We start from the raw sequence: 21974 nt of genomic DNA, 5'->3' as shown, positions 1-21974 counted from the left end.
CTATCAAATTAGCTGTCTTTTTTGTATTCCTCCTGGTTTTGTTTTGTTTTTGTTCTTTTGGCTTTTTTATGTCTCTTTTCTTGTATGTATGGACGATTAAAGAACTGAATTTACATGTATTTAAAAAAAAAAATGAAAATAGCTATATCAGTAATTACTTCCACTGAGGCAGTTTTATTTTGTAATTTTCACAGTTTTTTCCCTTTTTAATTTTACGCGTTTTGAATACTTCACCTTTTTTGTTTTCTCACTTTATATATATATATATATATATATGACATGTGTTAGCTTTTTAACAAATATCCTTGTGTTTAGAACGGGACGTCAATGTGACAGTGAACTTGTCATACAAGTTGTTCGCAGCTTAAAACATTAGCTAATACTACACATTTGCTAATGAACTCTCTAATTGATGTGAGATCTACCAATATACGTTGACATGTGTCAGCAAATCTATTAATTTTGGATATCTAAATAGCATTACATAGAGTGTAAAATTGAAAATGCATATGGGCTTTAGGGGCGGAATCGCCGGCTCTCCATCACATATTCGGCATTTCACATCAGCACGCGGTATTACCGTACAATTAGTTAGATGCCACTATTCTATATATCCCCACCCTCAATATAAAGGGAAGAAAAATGCAGAGGGGTACCCTTAGCTTTAGTTTAACTTGGATATGAATCACAGAATCAGTCCAATTGAAAACGACCACCAAATTTGGTGAGCGTTAATTTCGCACGTTACGCTACCACTTTTTGTGGTTCCACTTCCATGTGGCAAAACAAGTTCATATTGTTGCTTTCAATTATTCTCTCCATCCGTTGCAAAATGCGAGACACGTTTCATATAACGCGTGGAGGATATAGGTGAAAGTTTTTAGAATTTGATGAAAATGATCACGGGTGGTAATTTTTGTTTATTTCAACGAATTAAATTGTAAGAGGGAGTAGGATTTTTTCCGGATTCTCTTTGTGAGAATCTGGTTGATCAATCAATCGTGTTCGTTCATCGTAATATCGGTTAGAAATCATTTTAAAATTTTAATTTAAAATTAAATATAAATAATACCTAACGAAAATTGACTGCATAATGTATGATGAACAACAATTAATTAATCTCCAAATCTCCACAAAAAGATTCAGAAAGCATCCTGTCCTCGTAAAAGAACTCAAAGTTGGAATCTACCGTGCTTGGTTGATGAATGAAAAGTACAAAGAAAGATTGATGGAAATGATCATTGAATAGAAAAAACGATGGGAAGTGCACCGGCTTCCCAATACCAATTATGAAATTGAAGAATGCATAATCCAATGAGTCCATAGAAAATAACTGCTTTTGTTGGTACTGTGGCTGAAGTGATCTATACTATGCAGTATACACCGTTATGGAAACCCTCTGTTTAAGTTTTATATAACAATTTGGAAGAATTGTTGATTAGAAGAATTGTCTTGGCAATTTCATCAAGTGTAATTTATGTGTACACATATTTATGGAGAAGGAAATCAAGTTGTAGATGCTTTAGTTTCTTTTGGGGTAAATAGCTATGCTTATTACTGGTGGTCCATGATACCAAATTTTGCAGCCTCTGCTTATGCTTGTGACATTTCGTTTTGTCTTTATTATCATTTTCGTTGATCGTTTTTGTTTTTGCGTGTCTTGGCCTAATCCCCCTGTGTGTATCTTTTTTCTTTTACTTTCATTTATTATCAAACAAATTGGTGGAGAAGGGACATGTGGAGGGTTTTTGGGTGTAATGGAGGAGTGAGTGTAGGTGTCTCGCATGTGACTATTACCTAAGAACTAATCTTACCTAATCTTTCTCTATTTGAAAAAAAACAAAATAACAACTTGCAACTAGTATTACGGTTCAAAGATTTTTTTTTTTTCGACTCTTAAGTGATTTAACTTTCATCATAAATAACGAGTTTAATACTAAATTATATCATTAACACTTTATCTCTTACAATGTCGTGGTACAGAAATGTTTCTCACAACAATATTGTATATGCATGTTGTGGTACATAGGAATGAAGGAAGAATGATTTCAAATTAGGGTCCACTCGTTTTGCTTGTAGCTTTGGACTGTCGGAAACAATCAAGCAAACTTAAAATTGATTGATTGGTTGTTGGTTCATATGGGGAAGTTGACATATGGATATGGAGGACTACCTCAAATAAGTTAAGTTGGGGATAAATAACTAAGTTATGTGTGGAGGATATTAATAATTTTCTATGGAAGTTCCAGGAAGTAAAATTCCATGACCAATTTTCTCTTGGTTTGGATTTTCACAAGCATTCAGTCTCCCAATAGCTTAATTGTAGTGTACTACGAAAAGAACCTATGACGAATGTTAATGGGTGCAACGCCTAACCCGTTAACTCAAGGAGTTGAGTTCGGATGACTAATTACATAAACGAATTGTAATTAGACAAATTCAAATCCGTTAAACTCAACTTTGTAAATTGCATACATGATGAGCAACCCTGTTAGCATGGCACTAATGTAATTAAAACTTAAAAATGAAAACTCAATCGGTAACCAAATTATGTGTCACCAATAGAATATAAACACGTTAATCAAGTGATGTTTACAAAAATTCGGTTTAAAATTTTAATATCCCTAGAATTATCGTTGAAGAAATGACTCTGAATACAAGAATTAGTTCTTTTATAACCGGATATAGCGGTGATGGATAATGGATTAGGTAAACAGGTAAAATAATTAAATTCTCCAATATCAATGTCACCCTATGCAGTAGGCAGCAGTTTATTATTTATTTATATGTAGGAAGCAAACTGCCCAATAGGACCAATACCAATTCAGTTTAACTCCAAATAAACAAACAACTATGACTATGAGTGCAACTCCTTGCTCTTGTGCTAATAATTAATTATGGCTGGTAAGCATGGTATAGTATGTTTTCCCTACTAATTAAACCAAATCATTGTTTATTTGTAAGGAAATGGACTTTCTTAATGAAAAAACGATTTACTTTTCATTAAACAAACTCAAATACATCACGAGTCTTGAACAAGGATGTCCCGAATGACGTAAGGAGGGTTATCGAATCTAACCAAGGGAGAACTTACTTAGAGACCAAACCTAAGAGGAGGTGGGAGAGAAGATTTGTACCCAAAACGAAGTAAATTTTAAGAAAAGAGACCATAATAAATGGATCATAAGGGATCAGGATCCTCTCCTGTAGCAAAAGGTAAAGATCCTCTTGATCAAGCTTATTGGACCGTTGAAATTTTATACAACGGTTATAAACATAAGGTTCTCTAAAAGTTATAATAATTATAACGTTGAATAAAATTTCAACAATTCAATAAACTTGATCAGGAAGATTCCTTTTGCTTAGGAGAGCATCCTGATCCGATCGTAAGTAGTAGAAAAAGTAAATAAACTTGTTAAGCAAGAAGAAGCATCATAGAAAGAGGAAATCCCACACTTGTCCAAAAGTGGCTCCAAATCTCACACCTCCTTCAGTCACACACACACTCCCTTCACATTTCACACCCAAAGCCTGGAAACGAAACCAGCAAAGCAAATTATACAAACCCAGCAAACCAAAAGCAGAAAAGCAGAGAAGAAGAAAAAAGGAGTATCAGAAATGGACTCCGTAAAGTCCTTCAAGGGCTACGGCAAAGTCGACGAGCTCGAAGAGCAGGCCTTCAAACGCAAGACCCGGAAGCGTCTCATCATCCTCTCAGTCTCCACGGTGGTTCTGTTGGCGGTGATCATCGGCGTTGTCGCGGGAGTGATCATACACAAGCGGAACAACTCGTCGTCTTCTGTACCCAACTCGGACCCCGGCCCCGAATTGACTCCGGCGGCGTCGCTGAAGGCGGTTTGCGGCGTGACCCAGTACCCGAGTTCGTGTTTCTCGAGCATCTCCGCGCTCGAGACATCGAACAGCACCGATCCGGAAGTGATTTTCAAGCTCTCTCTGCAGGTCGCCATTCACGCCGCCGCGAAGCTTCCCGGGCTGCCGGCGAAAATCGGCCGGAACATCGCCAATGGCACCCACCTGAAGAAAGTTCTAGACGTCTGCGAGGGCCTGTTTGAAGACGTGGTTGACAGGCTCAACGACTCGCTGACCTCCATGGATGTGAATCAGGGCGACAAGCTTCTCTCCGCCGCCAAAATCAACGATATCAAGACGTGGTTGAGCACCACATTGACCGATCAGGAGACTTGTTTGGACTCTTTGGCGGATCTCAACTCGACCCTCGTTCAAGAATTCAAGGCGGCGATGCAGAATACAACTGAATTTTCGAGCAATAGTTTGGCGATTGTGGCGAAAATCCTGAGTCTTCTTGCGAATCTGAACGTTCCGGTTCACCGGAGGCTGCTCGGGGTCGGAGGATCAGAGGTGGATTTTCCGGGTTGGGTTAGTCCGGGGGATAGGAGGCTGCTGCAGGACAACAATGCGACGGCGCAGATAGTGGTGGCGAAGGATGGGACCGGAGATTTTAAGACGATTCAGGAGGCGGTGGATAATGGTGCCAAAGAAGAGCAAGAACAGGATTCTGATTCATGTGAAGCAAGGGGTTTATTATGAGAATGTGTTGATGGATAAGAGCAAGTGGAATGTGATGATGTTCGGAGATGGGAAGACGGAGACGGTGGTTTCCGGCAACTTGAGCTTTGTGGACGGCACCCCCACCTTCTCCACCGCCACTTTTGGTACTAATTCTTAATCGCCACCACATTCAATTTAGTTAATCCTGTGTTAATTAGTTTCCTAATTTATTCTGTCCTTGTTTTGGTTTGATTAATTTAATTCTTGTTTTGAGATTAAGCAATCAATGTTCGGATTTAGGAAAAACACCTAGCGAGATAGATCATGTATTTGTTGTGTGATATTAATATTATGTTGGAAGCACTAGTTGCAAATGTGGGCTAGTCCAATTGATAAGGGCCTGCCGGCTGCGTTTAGAAAACTAGCCAAATAGCCTCCAAGCCTCAAGGCATTCTAACATGGCTATTCCAATTGAAGGAAATTTCATATGGGAGTCACCCTTCTATCGAAGGGATTCACCGCCATCGTGGTCCCTTGGATCACTACACGTGGTCTTGTTCCAGAAGAGCACAATGACAGTGAATCCGTACTATAGAAGTCCTTCTTACTCATGTGAGGAATGTGAAACGTTGAGGTTGGAGGTAGGAAGGAGACCATAGACATTGGGACCAAGTCGCCTTTCTAAATTGATGACATTGATAAGGCTAAATTAGGAACCAGTCACATGGTTTATGCATCTTCGTGTTATCTATGATGTGCTAGTGCTACTCATTCAACTGTTGATATTGTTTTGTTGTTTTTTTTTATTGAAAAGAATCAAAAGATCAAAGCTTAGTTTTAATACTGTTAAGTTGGATTCAATATCTATCTGGGTGATGTGTGAGGACAGCAGATGCCCCCCACCATGTGCATGTCTGGTTTATGCTCAAATATATTGCTCGTTGTTCATGTGGTGGCCCCATTTGTTGCATATTTAATTTGCTGTGCAAGTTAGCAACTTAGCACATGCCTGCTTGCCCTGATATGCAAGTGTTGTCTGTCTATCCTGAATGACATCATGTGGCGGATCAGCTGACTTTTTCTCATTGATTGCCTGAAATTATGTTGTGTTGATGACCATGTGCATGTCATGGATTATGCAAGCTCCTGTTCTGAGAATTAGAAATTTTGGTAAATATAACCGCTGAATATGCGAGTATGTGTGAAGAATTCAAGGATGTTTAGCTGATGGATCCGAGCCACTTAAAGGCAATGCATATATTGTTGTATAGCAGAAGGACCCTAAACCCTAAAACATTAAACAATTGTTTGTAGTGGCCTGCACCAGTCATAAGAAAACACAACCCCTCCTATTGGTTTCTATGCAAGTATGCATTTTAAGATTATAGGAAGTGTCCCTAAAAATTGTCAAGCAATTAGGATGATTCCTTGTGTTCTTGCATTCACATTCTCTCATAAAATGTGTTGGGTTTTTATGTCTTCAGACTGAGAGACGTGATTGAGAATTCATGTTTTGATTCAAACTGTTATGTGTTTTAGCTTTCTGACTTATATATAAACTCAATGTGTTTGGATTCTTACTGTGATTACATATTGGATTGCCAGCCGTCGCGGGGAAAGGCTTCATTGTGAAAGATATGGGATTCATCAACACTGCAGGAGCAATAAAGCACCAGGCAGTGGCATTCCGCTCTGGTTCGGACCTCTCTGTGTACTACAGATGCTCGTTTGATGGCTTCCAGGACACCCTCTATGCGCATTCCAACCGACAATTCTATCGGGAATGTGACATTACCGGGACCATAGACTTCATTTTTGGCAATGCAGCTGTAGTTTTCCAGAACTGCAACATCCAGCCCAGGCAACCTATGGTGAACCAGTTCAACACCATCACAGCTCAAGGCAAAAAGGACCCGAATCAGAACACTGGCATTTCAATCCAAAAGTGCAGCTTGTCTGCGTTAGACAGTAATCTCACTGCTCAAACATATCTGGGGAGGCCTTGGAAGGATTACTCCACCACAGTCATCATGCAGTCTGACATTGAATCATTCTTGAACCCATTGGGTTGGAAGGAATGGGTTACCAATGTTGACCCACCCAACACCATATTCTATGCAGAGTACCAAAACAGTGGGCCTGGATCACGTGTGGATCAAAGGGTTAAGTGGGCCGGTTACAATCCTACTCTTACGGATGATGAGGCGGCCAAGTTCACGGTAACGTCATTGATCCAAGGCGGTGAGTGGTTGCCGGCGACTGATGTGGCATTTGAGACTACCTTATGATCCAAGAAATCCAAGAGTTGCTGAAAATTCAATCGTTCAGAAATCAATCTCTAGAAAGAATATGGTTTGATATATTTTCTGTCTTTCACGTTCTATCATTACGGTTTGGTAGCCACACATATCTGTTACACTTTGTGTATGTCCTCTTCCTTTCTTGCCCTTCTCTACCACTCTCCCCTGGAAAGTCATGTAATTACATTCTCTTTTGATTGGTACACTTGAAAATACCTGAAATATTCTGATCAAGATTTAGTTCAAATTAGCGTTGAAGAACTCTCTCTCTTCAATTTCCCGAAAATCAATTGTTTTCAATAAGAAAAACTCACAATTTTGAGTCCGAACGTCTATATATGGCACCAGACACGAGTGTGAGACTAAGATACAAAGGGTTAGGTATTGTAGCACAAGGGAGAGAGAAATTCTCCCGTCTAGAGTTCATATGCGGAGCACCAAACCAAATGGGAGGTGACCAAATACGAGTGATGGGGCGTATTGCGTGTGATATTCGACGATCACGTAGACCGATCATCCTCACCAATGAGTTTCTCCAAGTGACGGGAATAAAACAGATTGGGGAAGTGAGAGAAGAGGATGGGTTGGTGGAGATAGAGCGTGGGATGATAATACTTCTTTATCAAACGTTTAATGCGTTTATTTTACTTACGAGGCACTGATTATAAGTTGTAGGGTATTTTCTTTTTCTTGGTGAATAAGTTTGTATATGTAATTGCTTGGTGCAAAAGTTTTCCTCTACTGATGGGTTATGGCCATGCAAGGACTCTTGATGCGGTATTGACAAAATGAAAAGTACTAATGGAGATTTAACGCGATGATGGAAATATTGGACAGATATGATGTATTACAAACTTAAAATTCACACAAATTCAAGATTCGTTGTGTATATGAGTAACACAATTAAAACACTTATTTATAACATTCTTCAACTAAGTACAGATGACGTTTTACCACAATGATAAAAAACAATCATGCATATGCAGCTTGATGCAGTTTGATTTCCGCAACTAATTAAAAAAAAAAAAACTAAAAGTAAATTGTTTAGGTCTTCCTCTTAAATCAAATACCTTAGTGATTCAAACCCTTCTATAGATATGGCTGTAATAAAGTAATTAAAAAATGCTAGTATTATCTTATGTAGCCTCACATGGAGATGTTTTCCGTTTTGGTTGGAATGCGATTGGTCTGAAGTTTTTATTTAATATTCTTATTCAAGATGTAAACGTTTTAATTAGAATTTAATAAAATTTACCTTTGACAAAAAAAAAAATCATTTTTGTTCAATTTTTCTAATCAATAGTTTGATTTTATTTCTTTATTGATCTTATTTAATTTTGCTTGCTTAAAGAATCAAGCGTTTGACACGAAAGGAACACAGATAAATGAGTAATGCATGATGTGGATGTAATCCAACTTCCAAGCGCTGCGTATGGAAAAAAAAAGGAGGACTAGTTCTCTTCTCTCTAAATTCTCTCCTCTTTTCTCTCGATCCTCTTTCTAAATCAATAAAAAATTTTAACGTAACTTAATTGTAGTCGTTTAAATAGAATGAGAGAATATAGAGACAGATAATCTTTGACACAAAATTTTAATATAACTTAATTGTAACCGTTTAAATACAAGAACAAAATATAGAAGGAGATAATCTTACTTGCAAAAAAAGGCAGTAGAAAAGTATGACGTGTCAATGCGTTGAAAATCCAAATAAAACCAGAAGTCATTATCCGTGGGCGAAGGCCATCGAAACGGTGATAAGAGGGAGAGGTTTCCTTAACGTGCCCAGAAAACGTGAAAATTTGCCGTTTTGCATCACATCGCGCGTGGAGTCTCGCTACTTTTTCCTTCCCTCTATAAAAACAGAGACTGTAGAAGATGCGGAAATTTGGCAGCGGCAGAGTCAGAGATCTTCTCATCCGTTCCTTTCAGCAAAAGCAGATTCGTTCAACCACCTCCTCCTCTGTGTTTTCTTCTTCTCACTCGCGTTTCCTGTCCGCTGCTCCAGCTGTAGATGCCCCTCCTTCTTCTCGTCCCATGGCTGATCACTCTGCTTCACGTCCCTCTCCTCCCGTCACTCTCCAGAACATCAATCCCAAGGTTTGTGATATTTTTCCCAACTGGGTTTTTGATCTTTTCTCAGTTGGGTTTTTGTTTATGTTTTTGTATTTTTGTTTTGCTTATTTTTGCTGTTTTTGTGCAGATTGCTGTGTATTTTCATGCGTATTTTGGTGTTTGTTTACTGTTTGATTGGTTTTGTCTGTGTGGATGATCAAAGGTTTTTGATTTATTGTTTCTGCATCTGGGTTTGCTTTGATTTGTTTGTTATTTTAATCCAGATAGTTCATTTCGTCTTTAATTTTCATGTATTTTCTTAAAATTTATAATAATAATTATTAACAAATAAATGATTGATGATGGATCATGGATGTATGGCGCATTGGTGTGGTTAATTTTTATTTTTTCTATTTTATTTCAACCCACACTGGCTCTTTTGTTCTGGACCTCAGTTAGTTATTTTATATTTTAACTTTTGACAAATTAATTTCACTCATCACTCATATCTGGATCACTCTGATTAGATTTATTTGATTCGTTTTTATTTTTCAAGAGGGTAGTAATTGAATTGATTGGTTATTTAATCTAGGTTTTTGTTTCTCACAGTCAAATACTTAAACTTGTTTCTTGATTTCCTAGTACTGGTGAACATTTTCTATTCCATTTGTCACCCCTCACATATAATTTTTACAGGTTTTGAAATGTGAATATGCTGTCCGAGGTGAAATCGTCACCCTTGCCCAGGTACATACATTGACTGTATAGAAATTAATCAAGTGAGGTAATTCTATCCCTTTATCTTAATCTCGACTGTAATGTCGTCCTGTGACAGAGGTTACAAGAAGAGTTAAAGGCGAATCCAGGCTCTCATCCCTTTGATGAGGTGTGTTTACTTTCTCCCTTGATGAGTTACAGTATTAATCTGTATCTTTTAAGACATTTCTCTCACTTGGGTACTCACTGTGAACATATGTTATACAGATTCTCTACTGCAATATCGGAAATCCTCAGTCTCTTGGTCAACAACCGATAACATTTTTCCGAGAGGTTGGTTTAGTGGACTACATGGTTGATAACTTTAATGCTGAAACATCTCATATAATCCTTGATTGTTACAATCTTTCTTTCAGATTCTTGCATTATGCGACCATCCAGCCATCTTGGACAAAAGCGAAACACAGGGTTTGTTCAGGTATTGGAAAAATGTAACATATAAGAATATATATTTTAGGCTGCCCTACAATCCTATTCAATTCAATTCTAGGAATTCATAGAGAAGTCTTCCTAGAAGTTAAAAATCTTATCTTTCTGTTGATATCTTTCTTACCCGTTGCAGTGCCGATGCAATAGAGCGGGCATGGGAGATTCTGGATCAAATTCCTGGAAGAGCAACTGGTGCTTACAGTCACAGTCAGGTAATGATCGTAGGATTTACATCACATAAATTTGTAAAACTAGGACGAAACTCAAGCAATATGTCATATATTTCACCCACTTTGGCATCAGGGTATCAAGGGTTTACGTGATACAATTGCTGCTGGAATTGAAGCTCGTGACGGATATCCTGCTAATCCGAATGATATTTTCTTAACCGATGGTGCAAGCCCTGCGGTATCTCCTGAGTTCCCTTCTGTTCAATTTTAGTAGCGTCACAGTGTTCCTCAATATATTAAGTTCCACTTCATTACATATCATCTCCATTTCTCTCTTTCCAGGTCCATATGATGATGCAATTGCTGATAAGTTCAGAGAAGGATGGGATTCTTTGTCCCATTCCTCAATACCCTTTGTACTCTGCATCAATAGCCCTCCACGGTGGCACACTGGTATGTCTGGATTTTAAGAGGTTTATCCATTTGATAAATGTCAATAGATATAAATTATTTTGCATTTATACTCAACTATTGAAGCACTACTAGTTATTGGCTAAAACTCGAGATTAAACTGATTAGTGAATTGCCTGATTATTGGGAAATTGACGTTAAATGACTGCTAGAAACTAGAAATTGGAAGAAAAAAAAAAAATATATATATATATATATATATCATTTATTGTTGTAAGAATTCAAATCTGTGGCTTGGTGTACGCAGGTTCCTTACTTTCTTGATGAAGCATTAGGGTGGGGATTGGAAACTTCCGAGTTGAAGAAGCAATTGGAGGATGCGAAGTCCAAGGGTATCAATGTAAGGGCCTTGGTTGTGATAAATCCAGGCAACCCAACAGGACAGGTGAGATGAATGGCTTTTAATCAGAAAATTCCTTGTCAATATTGGAGTTTTCTCAAGGGAGTGTTCTTGGAAGAGAATCTTGTGCATAATTCTAGAATGTCATTGGTTAAGTTTTATGGTATCTTGTCTGCAGGTTCTTGCCGAGGACAACCAGCGGCAGATTGTGGACTTCTGCAAGCAAGAAGGACTTGTTTTGCTGGCAGATGAGGTAGATGGACTTTTTTGTTGGAAGATTTACGTCAATTACTTTGTGACATGGTTGGAGTATTGTAATTGTTGTTAGAAACTTCTATAGCTACTTCCTGGTCTAATGTTTTGTTGAATTTTGCACAGGTTTATCAAGAAAATGTTTATGTACCTGATAAGGAGTTTCATTCATTCAAGAAGGTATCCCGATCTATGGGATATGGCGAGCAGGATATTTCTCTGGTATCATTTCAATCAGTCTCTAAAGGTAATTAGGTGGATCATTATGTTTGTCATGATGGTGAGTAGCTCATGGAAATTAATGAACCCGGAAGAATTTGTCATTGTTTTTTCTTCTTCTGTAGGGTACTACGGGGAGTGTGGAAAAAGAGGTGGTTACATGGAAGTCACTGGAATCAGTCCTGAAGTAAGGGAACAAATATACAAAATGGCATCCGTAAATCTTTGTTCTAATATCTCGGGTCAGATTCTTGCAAGCCTTGTCATGAGTCCACCAAAGGTGAGTTTATTATCTTTTAGTAATCTTGTATTTGACTTTTATGGTAGAAATTAAGTTGGGTTCAAATATTGGAATGTCCGAAATGGGAGAAGGCATATACTAGTTTAAAACCATTTGGCAGACGCTTGTGACAGTTCTGAGGCGTTTTCAAGCTTATTATTTAACAAATTTCCAAACATTTCAAATCAGAAAATTTTGAACCATTTTCTTCTGTTAAGTGTGCCATTGGGGCTTTGGAGGAGTACAATTTTGCTCGTCATTGCACTTAAATTTGTTACACATGGCATGGGGATCTGGAAATTCAGTTGATCTTAAACTTGGTAAATCAAATAAGTTTGTTTTCTATTGATGAAATTTTTTGGTTGAATTCAGGTTGGAGATGAATCCTATGAAATGTATTTGGCAGAGAAGGATGGAATTCTGTCATCCCTAGCAAGGCGTGCAAAGGTTAGTGAATTCTGTCATCGCGAGACAGTAAAGACAATAGGATGACTTTAGTTTCTGAAGTTCAGTGAACTTTTTGCATAGTGCGGCTGATTTTCTTTTGAAACACAGGCATTAGAAGAAGCATTGAACAGCTTAGAGGGTGTGACATGCAACAGAGCAGAAGGAGCAATGTATCTCTTTCCCTGCATAACCCTGCCGCAAAAGGCAATTAAAGCAGCAGAGGCTGAAAAGACAGCCCCAGATGCATTCTACTGTCACTGCCTTCTCAATGCCACAGGAATTGTTGTCGTTCCTGGTTCTGGTTTTGGGCAGGTTAGTTTTATTTATTGTTGTACTGCAACTTAGCGTGGTAGGAATGGCTGCTCACCTAAATTGAAAATATTATGCAGCCTATCGAGTGGTAATACGATATTACCCTGGCCTTCTATATTTCTAAGAAACAATAATAAGTGAACCTCGTGGCAGAACAGTGAAATGTTTGAATTTTGAGTGTTCTAGGGAATAGGATCGCGTTTAATTAAACAAAACTATAAGAAGTTGACAAACCCTTCATTTTGTTGATTAGGATTATTATGCAATTGTCATGTTGAGTAGTTTTAACTGAAGATTGTTTCCATTGCACTGTGACAGGTTCCGGGCACCTGGCATTTCAGATGCACTATATTGCCCCAAGAGGATAAAATTCCAGCCATTGTCACCCGTCTGACGGACTTCCACAAGTCGTTCATGGACGAGTTCCGCGACTAGAAAACCCTTGTGGTGTGATCTTTCAGGATAAGCGCCAAATAGAGATGAACATTTGTGTCAAAACTTTATAATCTTTTGTTCATGCGGTAGATAAACAGGTCCAGGTACAGTCGTACTGGCTGTTATGAGAATAACATGTTATTCTTACTAGGGCTTTTTCTAGTTTGAATGGCATATCAAGTTGTGCATCATTTTGTTTTCTTGTTTTTAGACCATCAATAATATTTAGCTTTTTCAATAATGGCACTCTGAATAGCAATATTTCTAGTACCTTAGTACATATCACTGAATGGTCTGAAATAAATATTAATGGTTAAAGCTTGCATATAGAGATCTAATGAATAATTGCAACGGATATTTTTGCAGATAACTTGTCCAAGGAGAACATATCATGTTAATTAACATCATGCTTTCTATTTCACTAATCATGTGACATCACTGGTCTTTTTCATCTTCATGATTAAACAATTATAGACTGAGGTAGCAATCAAAGGGGGTAATTAAAACATCACATCTTTTAAGTAGTCAGAATTTAAGTTATTGGTCCTTAAAAGTTGATAGTCATGGTTTACTTACTCGCTTTTTATTAGGATTTTGCACACCGGCAGAGGAGAATAATTTATATAGAACGGGTCACCGTTAGATGACGTTTCTTATTTAATAATGTACATAGCATTTGTATAGAACGGGTTACCGTCACATAACGTTTCTTATTTAATAATGCACATAGTAGTTGTATAGAATGGGTTACCGTCACCGTCAGATGACGTTTCTTATTTAATAATGCACATAACATTTATATAGAACAGGTCACCGTCACATGACGTTTCTTATTTAATAATGCATTGCTATGTGTGATTTTTTTTTTTTTACATAACAATATCTTATTGGATCGGCACCCTATGTAACAGTGAACTTGTTCCTTGTAAATTGCTCTCGAACATGAAGGTTTTTCTGCAAGATATGGTGTTCACTAATGGTTAAACCATATGACTCATTAGCATTTATAGAAATCCATAAGTGCAATTTCACAAGTTGGAGGAGGGTATAGGCAAGGCAAGGCACTCGCCACTTTGAAAAGTAATTGCTTTTGTGCAACTCCACTTGTTTGTCAAGGAGGGATTACTATTTTCTATTATATATATATATATATATATATATATATATATATTTATTTTGTCTTGAAAATGTGAACTTTGTAAGTTTGTTTTTTTGAAAATAAAACTAAACGTTTAACTATTCAAAAAAAAAAAAAAAAACAAACTAATGTTTAACTCCAATATTTAATTTCAAATACAAAGGAAAGTTTATCATTACAACAAGCATAATTAATTAAAAACAAAGGTAAATGAAGAAGATGGTTGGGTATTTATATAAAAAAAAAGTAAAAAAATAAATTCATTTTTGTTCTTTTTTTTTTTCTTTCCATTTTTAAGGATTGGATTAATCTTCACCGCTTGATTTTTCATATTATTGAATCTAATGCACAAGAACGTTCACGTGGTGCAACCGTAACTTTTTTTCAAATTATATTTTATCGTTGGAAATCCAAGGGTTCAGATCATTGGACCATTGGAAATCTAATGGCCATCATCGCCCAACGTCATAGAGTCGTTGTGCTCTTCAGATAAGGCTGCTGCAGCAGGTCCCACGACAATAGAAGCTGTTGGCCCACTTGCTCGGATACGTGTGTATTACACACGCCAGACAAAAACAAATAATAGAACGTGGCTGACGTCAAACATGCCTGCTGGCTTGAAGGCCGGGCTTGAATTGTAAGGGTAGTTGGCGGGCTTGGCCTGGCCCACCAATTGTCCTTCTTTTGATCCCTAGTTGGAATGCGAAGATGATCCAAAGTTGGAATTTATTGCAAACTTGAATTGAAAGAGATATTGGAGAGGGCAAAGATGAAGGTGTGTGAATTCTAGCCCAATATCCAGCCAATTTATTAACATTGGAAGCTGAAGATAAGAAGTGCCACGTAGATAAAAACCCTATCTAAAATTTGCACAACCAATTACATCTTGACACGTGGCACTCGAAATCCTATCCAAAAAATTATTAAGATTACATAAAGATAAGAAATCTGGAAAGTTACTTACTTTAGTGACACTTGTCACTAGAAATCCTATTAAAAAATTATACATAAAGATAAGAAATCTGGAGAATTATTCACGATAGCGACACGTGTCACTTGAAATCCTATCCGAAAAATTACTAAGATTATAAAAAGATAAGAAATCCGGAGGTTTAGTCATTTAGCGACAGGTGACACTTAAAATATGTCCGAAAACCTTACTTGTCACTCGAAATCCTATCCGAAAAATTACTAAGATTATAAAAAGATAAGAAATCCGGAGGTTTAGTCATTTAGCGACAGGTGACACTTAAAATATGTCTGAAAACCTTATTTTAGTATAATAGTTTAAGTAATTAACCATATTAATTATGTTTGGCCTATGGCCCTTTGGTCCCCTCGGTTGGAGTTGGACTTTTTGTCAAAGGGTTATGTTTGGCCTATGGCCCTTTGGTTCTATCGGTTGGAGATGGTAAAAAATATGGCTTGACACTGTTCATTAAAATATAATTTATTGCAAGATTATAGGGCTAAACATGACCATTTGGCATTCCTTCGATTGTAGATGGTCTAAAGTGCAATTGAGAAGCCATTGCCCTTGCCCTTTGGCAATGAGTGGAATTGCTCTAAAAGAATACACCTCGTCACCATTGTGTGTGTGTGTATATATGTATGGATATAACTTTTGAGAGAGGTTCTTCTTCCTTTTGTTGTATATTGTATATTGGTGTTAATCTTCGAGTTAGACTCCATAATGAAGACAAAGTGGTCCAACAAATACCACCATTACAACTTTAGGGAATGAGTGATCGCCACCGTGATATGATGTCATGTGTAAAAAAATTTCATAAAACGTTGAGTTTCTAAACCTGAATAAAATATTAATGATAAACTCATTTTACGCAAGTTGCTAACAAATTTTAGACTCAGAAACTTTAAGAGCCATCATAATAACCTTTTGCTGCAACTGCAAGAGTGCCGCAAAAGCAATAACATTTGAAATGGTTGGGTCATTTAAGACAAAGTGGTGCAGCTTTTATCATCAAATGAGATCAAATCTTTGGTCTCTTCGAGCACGTAAAAAACAAATTATTACTGTGCCAAAATCTCTCTTTGCCATTTGCTAATAGTAAAAGTATATATCCTTTTCTTTCTTCTCGTGCATGGCTGCATGCAGACAGGTTACAGGTAGGTCCCAAAGGTTCCAAGTTCCAACAATGGCAGGACGATAATATTGTGGTGTTCTTGGATTCTGGGGTAATAAGCCAATAAGCCAATAAGCCAAATAACAAAGAACAAAACTGCTTTCCACTTCAGATGTTTTCCGAGTCCAGTCTAACCTTCAGCTCTCATGTGATCTTTATTTTAAAGCATATTTAAATAGGGTGAAAATTGAACTACAACCTAGTGATTTAGAGGTAAATGACAGATTGCGAGGAGACTTTTTTCAAATTAAAAATTGGAGGTCTTGGGTTCGAAACCCACTTCTAGTTTAGAACTTAGACTTGTGGCTAGTAAGAGACTGAAATGCCTCAGTGAGTCTTTTCGGCCCCCGAAATGGATGGATAATCGTGACTTACCATCAGTTGTCCCCTCTTTTTTATTTTATTTTCAAAAAAGGGTGAAAATCAAGGACCTCAAATCCAAAAGTAAATATGTGGGAGCTCCAATATAACAGTGAATATATGGGTTTCAATAACTCGAGCTATAAGTTCTTTCTAAATGTCAAGACTTTAATGGGAAGAAGAAAATGTGTTTTAGTTCGGCCTTAATTTGTTATGATTTTGATAAAACTAAACGAAATAGTTATCAAACGGTCCAAGATTTTGCAGTGTCACTAGCCTATAGTTTTTCCAAGAAATTTGAGGATCTACCAATTGATAATATAGGGAATAACCGACTACTTATAAGCATATGCAAAGTTACTCATTCTAACAATGTGTGATTCTTTTGAATCGTCTTTACTTGGATAAAAAAAAAAAAAACACAAATTCTTTATACAAGCGATATCGGGAATAAAAATTAGACTTGGAACTTCATGTGTAAAGATTAATGCTCTTAACGAAGTATAGGACTGATAAAATATCATTTGCAGGTTATCCTTTAATACTTTGATTAAGAGTTGAGACATTGTTCATGGGTTAGCGATTAGGGGTGCAAGTTTGCATTTTCAATTCCGCCAATTAATTTCTAATCTAAATATTCTTTAAAATTCAGAATTAAATTGGAAAACTTGTTTTTGATCCGATTGTGCCGAAAATCACCCCTAATAGTGATTGTCACACTCCCGATTTTTCTGTCTGCACTTCTCGTCTATCAATCCTCCCTTCGTTATTCAATCCTCACACAGAGGAAGCTTAGAATACGAAAATCGCTTCCCTTGTTCATAGGTTAATTGTAGATTCTAATTTCGATTCGATTTCCCCTTGTAACGGAAAAAAAAAAAAAACCAATGACCTAGTGTTGCACCCATTACTGCTCTTTTTTTTGGACTTACGGTGCAGCCTCACTCTGCAAATTAAGAAATATATATATATTTTTTGCATTTTTTTCCTTTCATGATCTGGGTTGTTAATGGTTATTGCAAGGGAAGCAGCCGCAAGAAATGTGGCCAGAAAAATGAGGGTTGTGCCTATTTGTGATCATCTTGTGTGCTGCTTTGTTGGTGGCCTTGTGGATTTGTTCAGAGTGCTGCTGCCTCGCTGTTGCACTCCACTCCTCAGCTTTTCTGTGAACTACTGCCATCCTCTTCATCAGCTTCTCCTCCAGGTTCGATCTCATCTTCTGTATCTTCACCTATAACCCAAAACAAAAATGCATCAGCCAGTTAACTACAAATGAAGTTCAAGTGAAAAAGGAGAAATTTGTAGACGTGAGCGTAACTACATTGTGTAAAGTGGATGAGCTCCGGTTATGCAGGCAATTAAAACTAGAAAGAGAGTTTAGGGTGACTATTATGTCACGGGCTCCATAAGTGTCCACTAGTAACGCTATCCCCACTTAACCACCTAGGCCGAATCCCTTGGGTGGTATCAAGCCCAATGAACCTTAGGTGTAGGTTTTATTTTAAAAGATCTCGGTACAATTAGAAGTGGAACACCTATATTTAAACCTTAGAATATTGTTGTACTTCTCTGATGTGGGATTCTCTTCACATCCATCTTCGCTTGTAAGCCAACCTTTTACACCACCAACTACCACACTACTGCGTGGACATGATTCATAGGTCATGGACATATAGAATATGACATTAACATATAAAGATCCAAGTTATAACAGTAATGGATTAATAATACTCGTAACGGTGTGACAATAATACTGAATAGGGCCCTCTTCACTAATCTATAAGGAATTTAGGAAAGAACAAAAAACCAAGCTTCCAACCCAATTAAATACTCTCCAATTGCCAGTATTAAAAAGTGGGGGTGATGACTTCTAGCTTTCTTCTTTGCTTTAAAAGTTTGGCATGTATAGAAACTACATATTATATGAAGCAAATTAAACACACTTCAATGGAGGTGGTCCAGACTGCAGTGTAAAATACAAAAGAAGAATAATGTCCAAGAGCGACGGGTGGCTCAAGAACTAGGATGCCAACCAGAACCAATATAATAATTAATGCACTTCCTACCATTGCACTTCAATGGAGGTGGTCCAAAGTGCAGTAATATGTTTGATGACCAAATAGCAAAAGTGCAGAAGTGTAGAAGTGTAGAAGTGCAGAAGCAGAAAATAGATGTGTGAAAATCATTTATCTCTCAAAAATAAGTCGTATTTAAATCAGGATTTTTGTGCCCCTTTATTGACTTGAAGTTTTTGTGTTACCCGGGTTTCTTTTTTTGTTCAATATTTATAACCAGTTCAACTTGTATGTATTTTTCAATTATTTCCCTATGCTACTAGAAAATCATTATACAAATCACAGCAAAGGGAGGCAACATCAGTATTCAAGTTCACATCTCATGTGTCTGATGCTTGCATTTGAATTGCCATGGAAAATCAACAAATGGTTAAAGAACAAAAACCAGCTAAAGTAAGATTCCACCAAGGAAATACTAACAGAATGACAGAAGTACCTCAAGCTTTCTTGACTGAGCTTCTGCTTTTGCACTTTGGAGATTGACCCAAGCTTGGATTTTGGCTTCTTCTCTTTGATATCTGTACATTCAAACCACACGTTCATTTTTTTTCTTTTACAAGCGATATTACTATTTTAAGTTAGAGCAAGGCACGGGGAGAGGGTTTAAACCCGAGATGGACAATTGAAAATAGAGGCCTTACCCACCACTTGCAAAACTACTCTTAAAACTCTTAAACAAATGTGGTTTAACACTTTAACTTAATAATCCAGTTATTACCTAAGGCAGCATTCGTTATTTTCTTCCTCTTCCCATGCAGCACCTCTAATTTCAGAAATTCTCTCTGCGTACGCATTGCTTGTTTCGAAATGTCTCAAGCTCTTCGATATTTCCACTTCCTCCTCTTCCCTTGAGCTCCAGTTCGATGTAACTGATTCGTACTGTGTCCCAAGGCACTCCTGCAGCTGGGCAATGTCAATGGTGTTGTTGGTGCTGCTAGAGTGCCCCAGTGCCAAAGGCCCTGACCTGTTCGCAGGCGTGTTGTGGCGCGCTGGAGATGAGCACTTGAACGGCGTAGGGCACCTTGAAGTTGTTGAGCTTCCAAGAGGAGTCATCTCTGTGCCGACGTCTCGATGGTGTACATCATGAGCCTCTTCTGTGCCGCTGCCCGCATCTTTCGTGGCATCACAGGCTGAGTTTTTGAATAGAAAGCCCTCTTTAGTTGGCTCTAAGCACCTGGAATTGGGTAAAATTGGTTCTATGTCATCGACGAACTTATCTGCAGGAACAAAACAAAACCCAAATTTCAGTTTGTAAAACAAATTAACTCAGTTCATTGAAATTTGGTTATGAACAAAATTAAGCAATTTCAATGTAACAGTAACTATTTCAGCTAGAAGACTTAAAGACTTCAATTCTTTTTGCATAAACAGATACCTAGCAAAACCCTTTATTGATTAAGGAGATCAATTCTTGTGTGTTTTACAGAAATTGAAAGATACCCAGTAAACAACATAAATGAAAAAGTAAAAAATAGATTCTACATTGTTTACTATCTGGGCTTTAACTTGAATTGGCTTGTAGCTCGATTGGTTAAGAGCATTCGCCCATGCACCCGAGTTCAATTGCCCCCTACCCAAATATTATCAAAATTTTAAAGGGAAAAACAAAAGTAGGGGAAGATGAAAGTGGAACAAAAAGATGATGCAAAAAGCCAACAGGTGAGAAGGTTCCACAAAATTGAAATAAAAGATTTAACCTTTTAGAAGTACATCAGCTGATGTTGAGACCCCATTGAAAGCTCTGGTAGATTGATAATTGTTCAAAGAAACACATCTTTGAAAGCTTGAGACCACCTTTGAGACCCTTTCCTCTGTGACCCTTGATCTTTCAGCAAAAACCTCACATTGTTTTGGATTAAAAATCTTTGTGGAATCTGATTGCGGCTTGGTGGTGTGAGCAGGAGAGTCATGGCAGGAAGTGCTTATGAGCCACTTTTCAGCATCATCCCACTTTGAAGGAAAGCTCTTTCTGGAAAAGTTGCCAACTGAGAAGCTGAAAACTGGCCTTCCAGGACTGGGAGGAGCTTCTGCTGCTCTCCTCTGTGTCATAGAGTTCACTCCTCCCTCCCTCCTCTGCGCTGATGTGGCGTTGCTTGGGACCGGGAATGACTTGACAAACTCAGAGGTTTCCCTGAGGTTGAGCTTGCAGAGAGGGTCTGGAAATGTGTCTGCAAATGGGTCCTTTGTGGTTTTTCCATAGAAGCTTGGGTTGCTCTCCAATGGCGGTTCCTGAAAAAAAAAAATAAAAAAAAAAGGGAGGATACAAGTTAAGAGTATTTAAAACCCATTGTGAAGATCATAAAAGTTAAAAACAGAAGGTAAAAGAAAAAACCAAATGGGGATATTTACCCCACTGGATGAGATAAAAGATGGAAGTTGAAAGCATCTAGGGCTTGTGAGATCCATGGAAAGAGAGAGGTTTTGTGGTGGATGTGGATGGGGATGCTTCTCTTGTGGAATCACTACTTTTTGGTATCTTGGACAAGAGCTTTGTCTATCTCCCCCACCATTTGGGTGTAGTAATAAAACACTTTCTCATGAGAAAATGACCAAGTGAGCAGCAGAAATTATAGAAGCGGAAGCAAAGGAGAAAAGCATTGACTGCTGACAAGTTGCAAAATTTTTATTGAGAAAGATAAAACATAAAATAAAAATATATATATTAGTTTGAGATACTCCCACCACATCTCAAAATAAATGGATGTAAATTTTGAATAAGCGTGGGTCAGATAGTATCCCAATGCAGTGGTATATGTTTTTTGTATGCAATGAAAGTTGTATTTACGTTAAGTCAGATAGTATTCAAATATAATGAGCCTTATTTTTTTTAAAAGTATTTGACCATTCAAATAGTATATGTTCTTTGTATGCACTACAAATTGTACATACATTGAGTCAGAGACTATTCAAATTCAATAAGCCTCGTTCTTTTAAGAGTATTTGATCATTTAGCCGGTAAAACTTGCATACAAGACCTACGTTGAGTTATATAATTTATAATTGTAAACTCAAATACAACGAGATTCGTTTTTTTTTTATTGTAGAGTGCTAAACTGGTAGATGAAACCGTCCTACAAAGTTTTTCTTTGATGCCATTTCAAAGTACTGTACCAGAATTGAGTCACATGGGAGTCGGCAGGAAGCAAAAGCTTAAAAGCTCAGCCTTCAAAGTTTAGAGTTACTCTATAACTACAGTGACATTTAGTCGTACTTGAGCAGAAGGGGAGACTAGGAACTAGGAAG

The 21974-nt window shown here is 37.5% G+C and overlaps 3 protein-coding genes across 3 annotated transcripts; 2 read left to right on the top strand and 1 right to left on the bottom strand.

The window, feature by feature from the left end:
* The first annotated feature begins 3437 nt into the window (after nucleotides 1-3437).
* Nucleotides 3438-7064, top strand: LOC125471775 (pectinesterase 3-like). The gene is given in 3 exon segments (XM_048572518.1): nucleotides 3438-4503; nucleotides 4505-4694; nucleotides 6136-7064. Coding segments are annotated over 3 exon segments (1758 nt in total). The 5' UTR covers nucleotides 3438-3618; the 3' UTR covers nucleotides 6819-7064.
* A 1615-nt stretch (nucleotides 7065-8679) lies between these two features.
* Nucleotides 8680-13255, top strand: LOC125471786 (alanine aminotransferase 2-like). The gene is made up of 15 exons (XM_048572538.1): nucleotides 8680-8927; nucleotides 9579-9629; nucleotides 9718-9768; nucleotides 9867-9932; nucleotides 10016-10077; nucleotides 10222-10300; nucleotides 10392-10496; nucleotides 10601-10711; nucleotides 10977-11114; nucleotides 11248-11322; nucleotides 11448-11568; nucleotides 11666-11820; nucleotides 12193-12267; nucleotides 12376-12579; nucleotides 12898-13255. Exons 1-15 carry the CDS (start codon nucleotides 8706-8708, stop codon nucleotides 13012-13014), a joined length of 1632 nt encoding a protein of 543 aa, XP_048428495.1. The 5' UTR covers nucleotides 8680-8705; the 3' UTR covers nucleotides 13015-13255.
* A 3923-nt stretch (nucleotides 13256-17178) lies between these two features.
* On the bottom strand, nucleotides 17179-21321 carry LOC125471749. The gene is made up of 5 exons (XM_048572458.1): nucleotides 21081-21321; nucleotides 20429-20960; nucleotides 19450-19948; nucleotides 19168-19249; nucleotides 17179-17887 (listed from the first exon to the last, which is right to left on the bottom strand). The coding sequence occupies exons 1-5, from the start codon at nucleotides 21135-21137 to the stop codon at nucleotides 17663-17665; spliced, it is 1395 nt and encodes a 464-aa protein (XP_048428415.1). The 5' UTR covers nucleotides 21138-21321; the 3' UTR covers nucleotides 17179-17662.
* Nucleotides 21322-21974: the final 653 nt, after the last annotated feature.

This window comes from the organism of the source record quoted next, unplaced genomic scaffold (assembly GCF_019419815.1).
Source record: "Pyrus x bretschneideri cultivar Hongxiangsu unplaced genomic scaffold, Pyrus_bretschneideri_v1 Contig61, whole genome shotgun sequence".
Classification (NCBI taxonomy): Eukaryota; Viridiplantae; Streptophyta; class Magnoliopsida; order Rosales; family Rosaceae; genus Pyrus; species Pyrus x bretschneideri.
This window is presented reverse-complemented; position numbering and strand designations above follow the sequence as displayed.

Bases quoted from the DNA above. Each gene is read 5' to 3' on its own strand.
- LOC125471786 (XM_048572538.1), top strand. From the start codon at position 8,706: ATGCGGAAATTTGGCAGCGGCAGAGTCAGAGATCTTCTCATCCGTTCC. The intron at 9,630-9,717 runs GTACATACATTG...GTCCTGTGACAG, and splicing joins AAATCGTCACCCTTGCCCAG to AGGTTACAAGAAGAGTTAAA. The intron at 11,821-12,192 runs GTGAGTTTATTA...GGTTGAATTCAG, and splicing joins TTGTCATGAGTCCACCAAAG to GTTGGAGATGAATCCTATGA.
- LOC125471749 (XM_048572458.1), bottom strand. From the start codon at position 21,137: ATGGATCTCACAAGCCCTAGATGCTTTCAACTTCCATCTTTTATCTCA. The intron at 19,949-20,428 runs GTTAAATCTTTT...TTGTTCCTGCAG, and splicing joins AGCTGATGTACTTCTAAAAG to ATAAGTTCGTCGATGACATA. The intron at 19,250-19,449 runs GTAATAACTGGA...TTGAATGTACAG, and splicing joins AATAACGAATGCTGCCTTAG to ATATCAAAGAGAAGAAGCCA.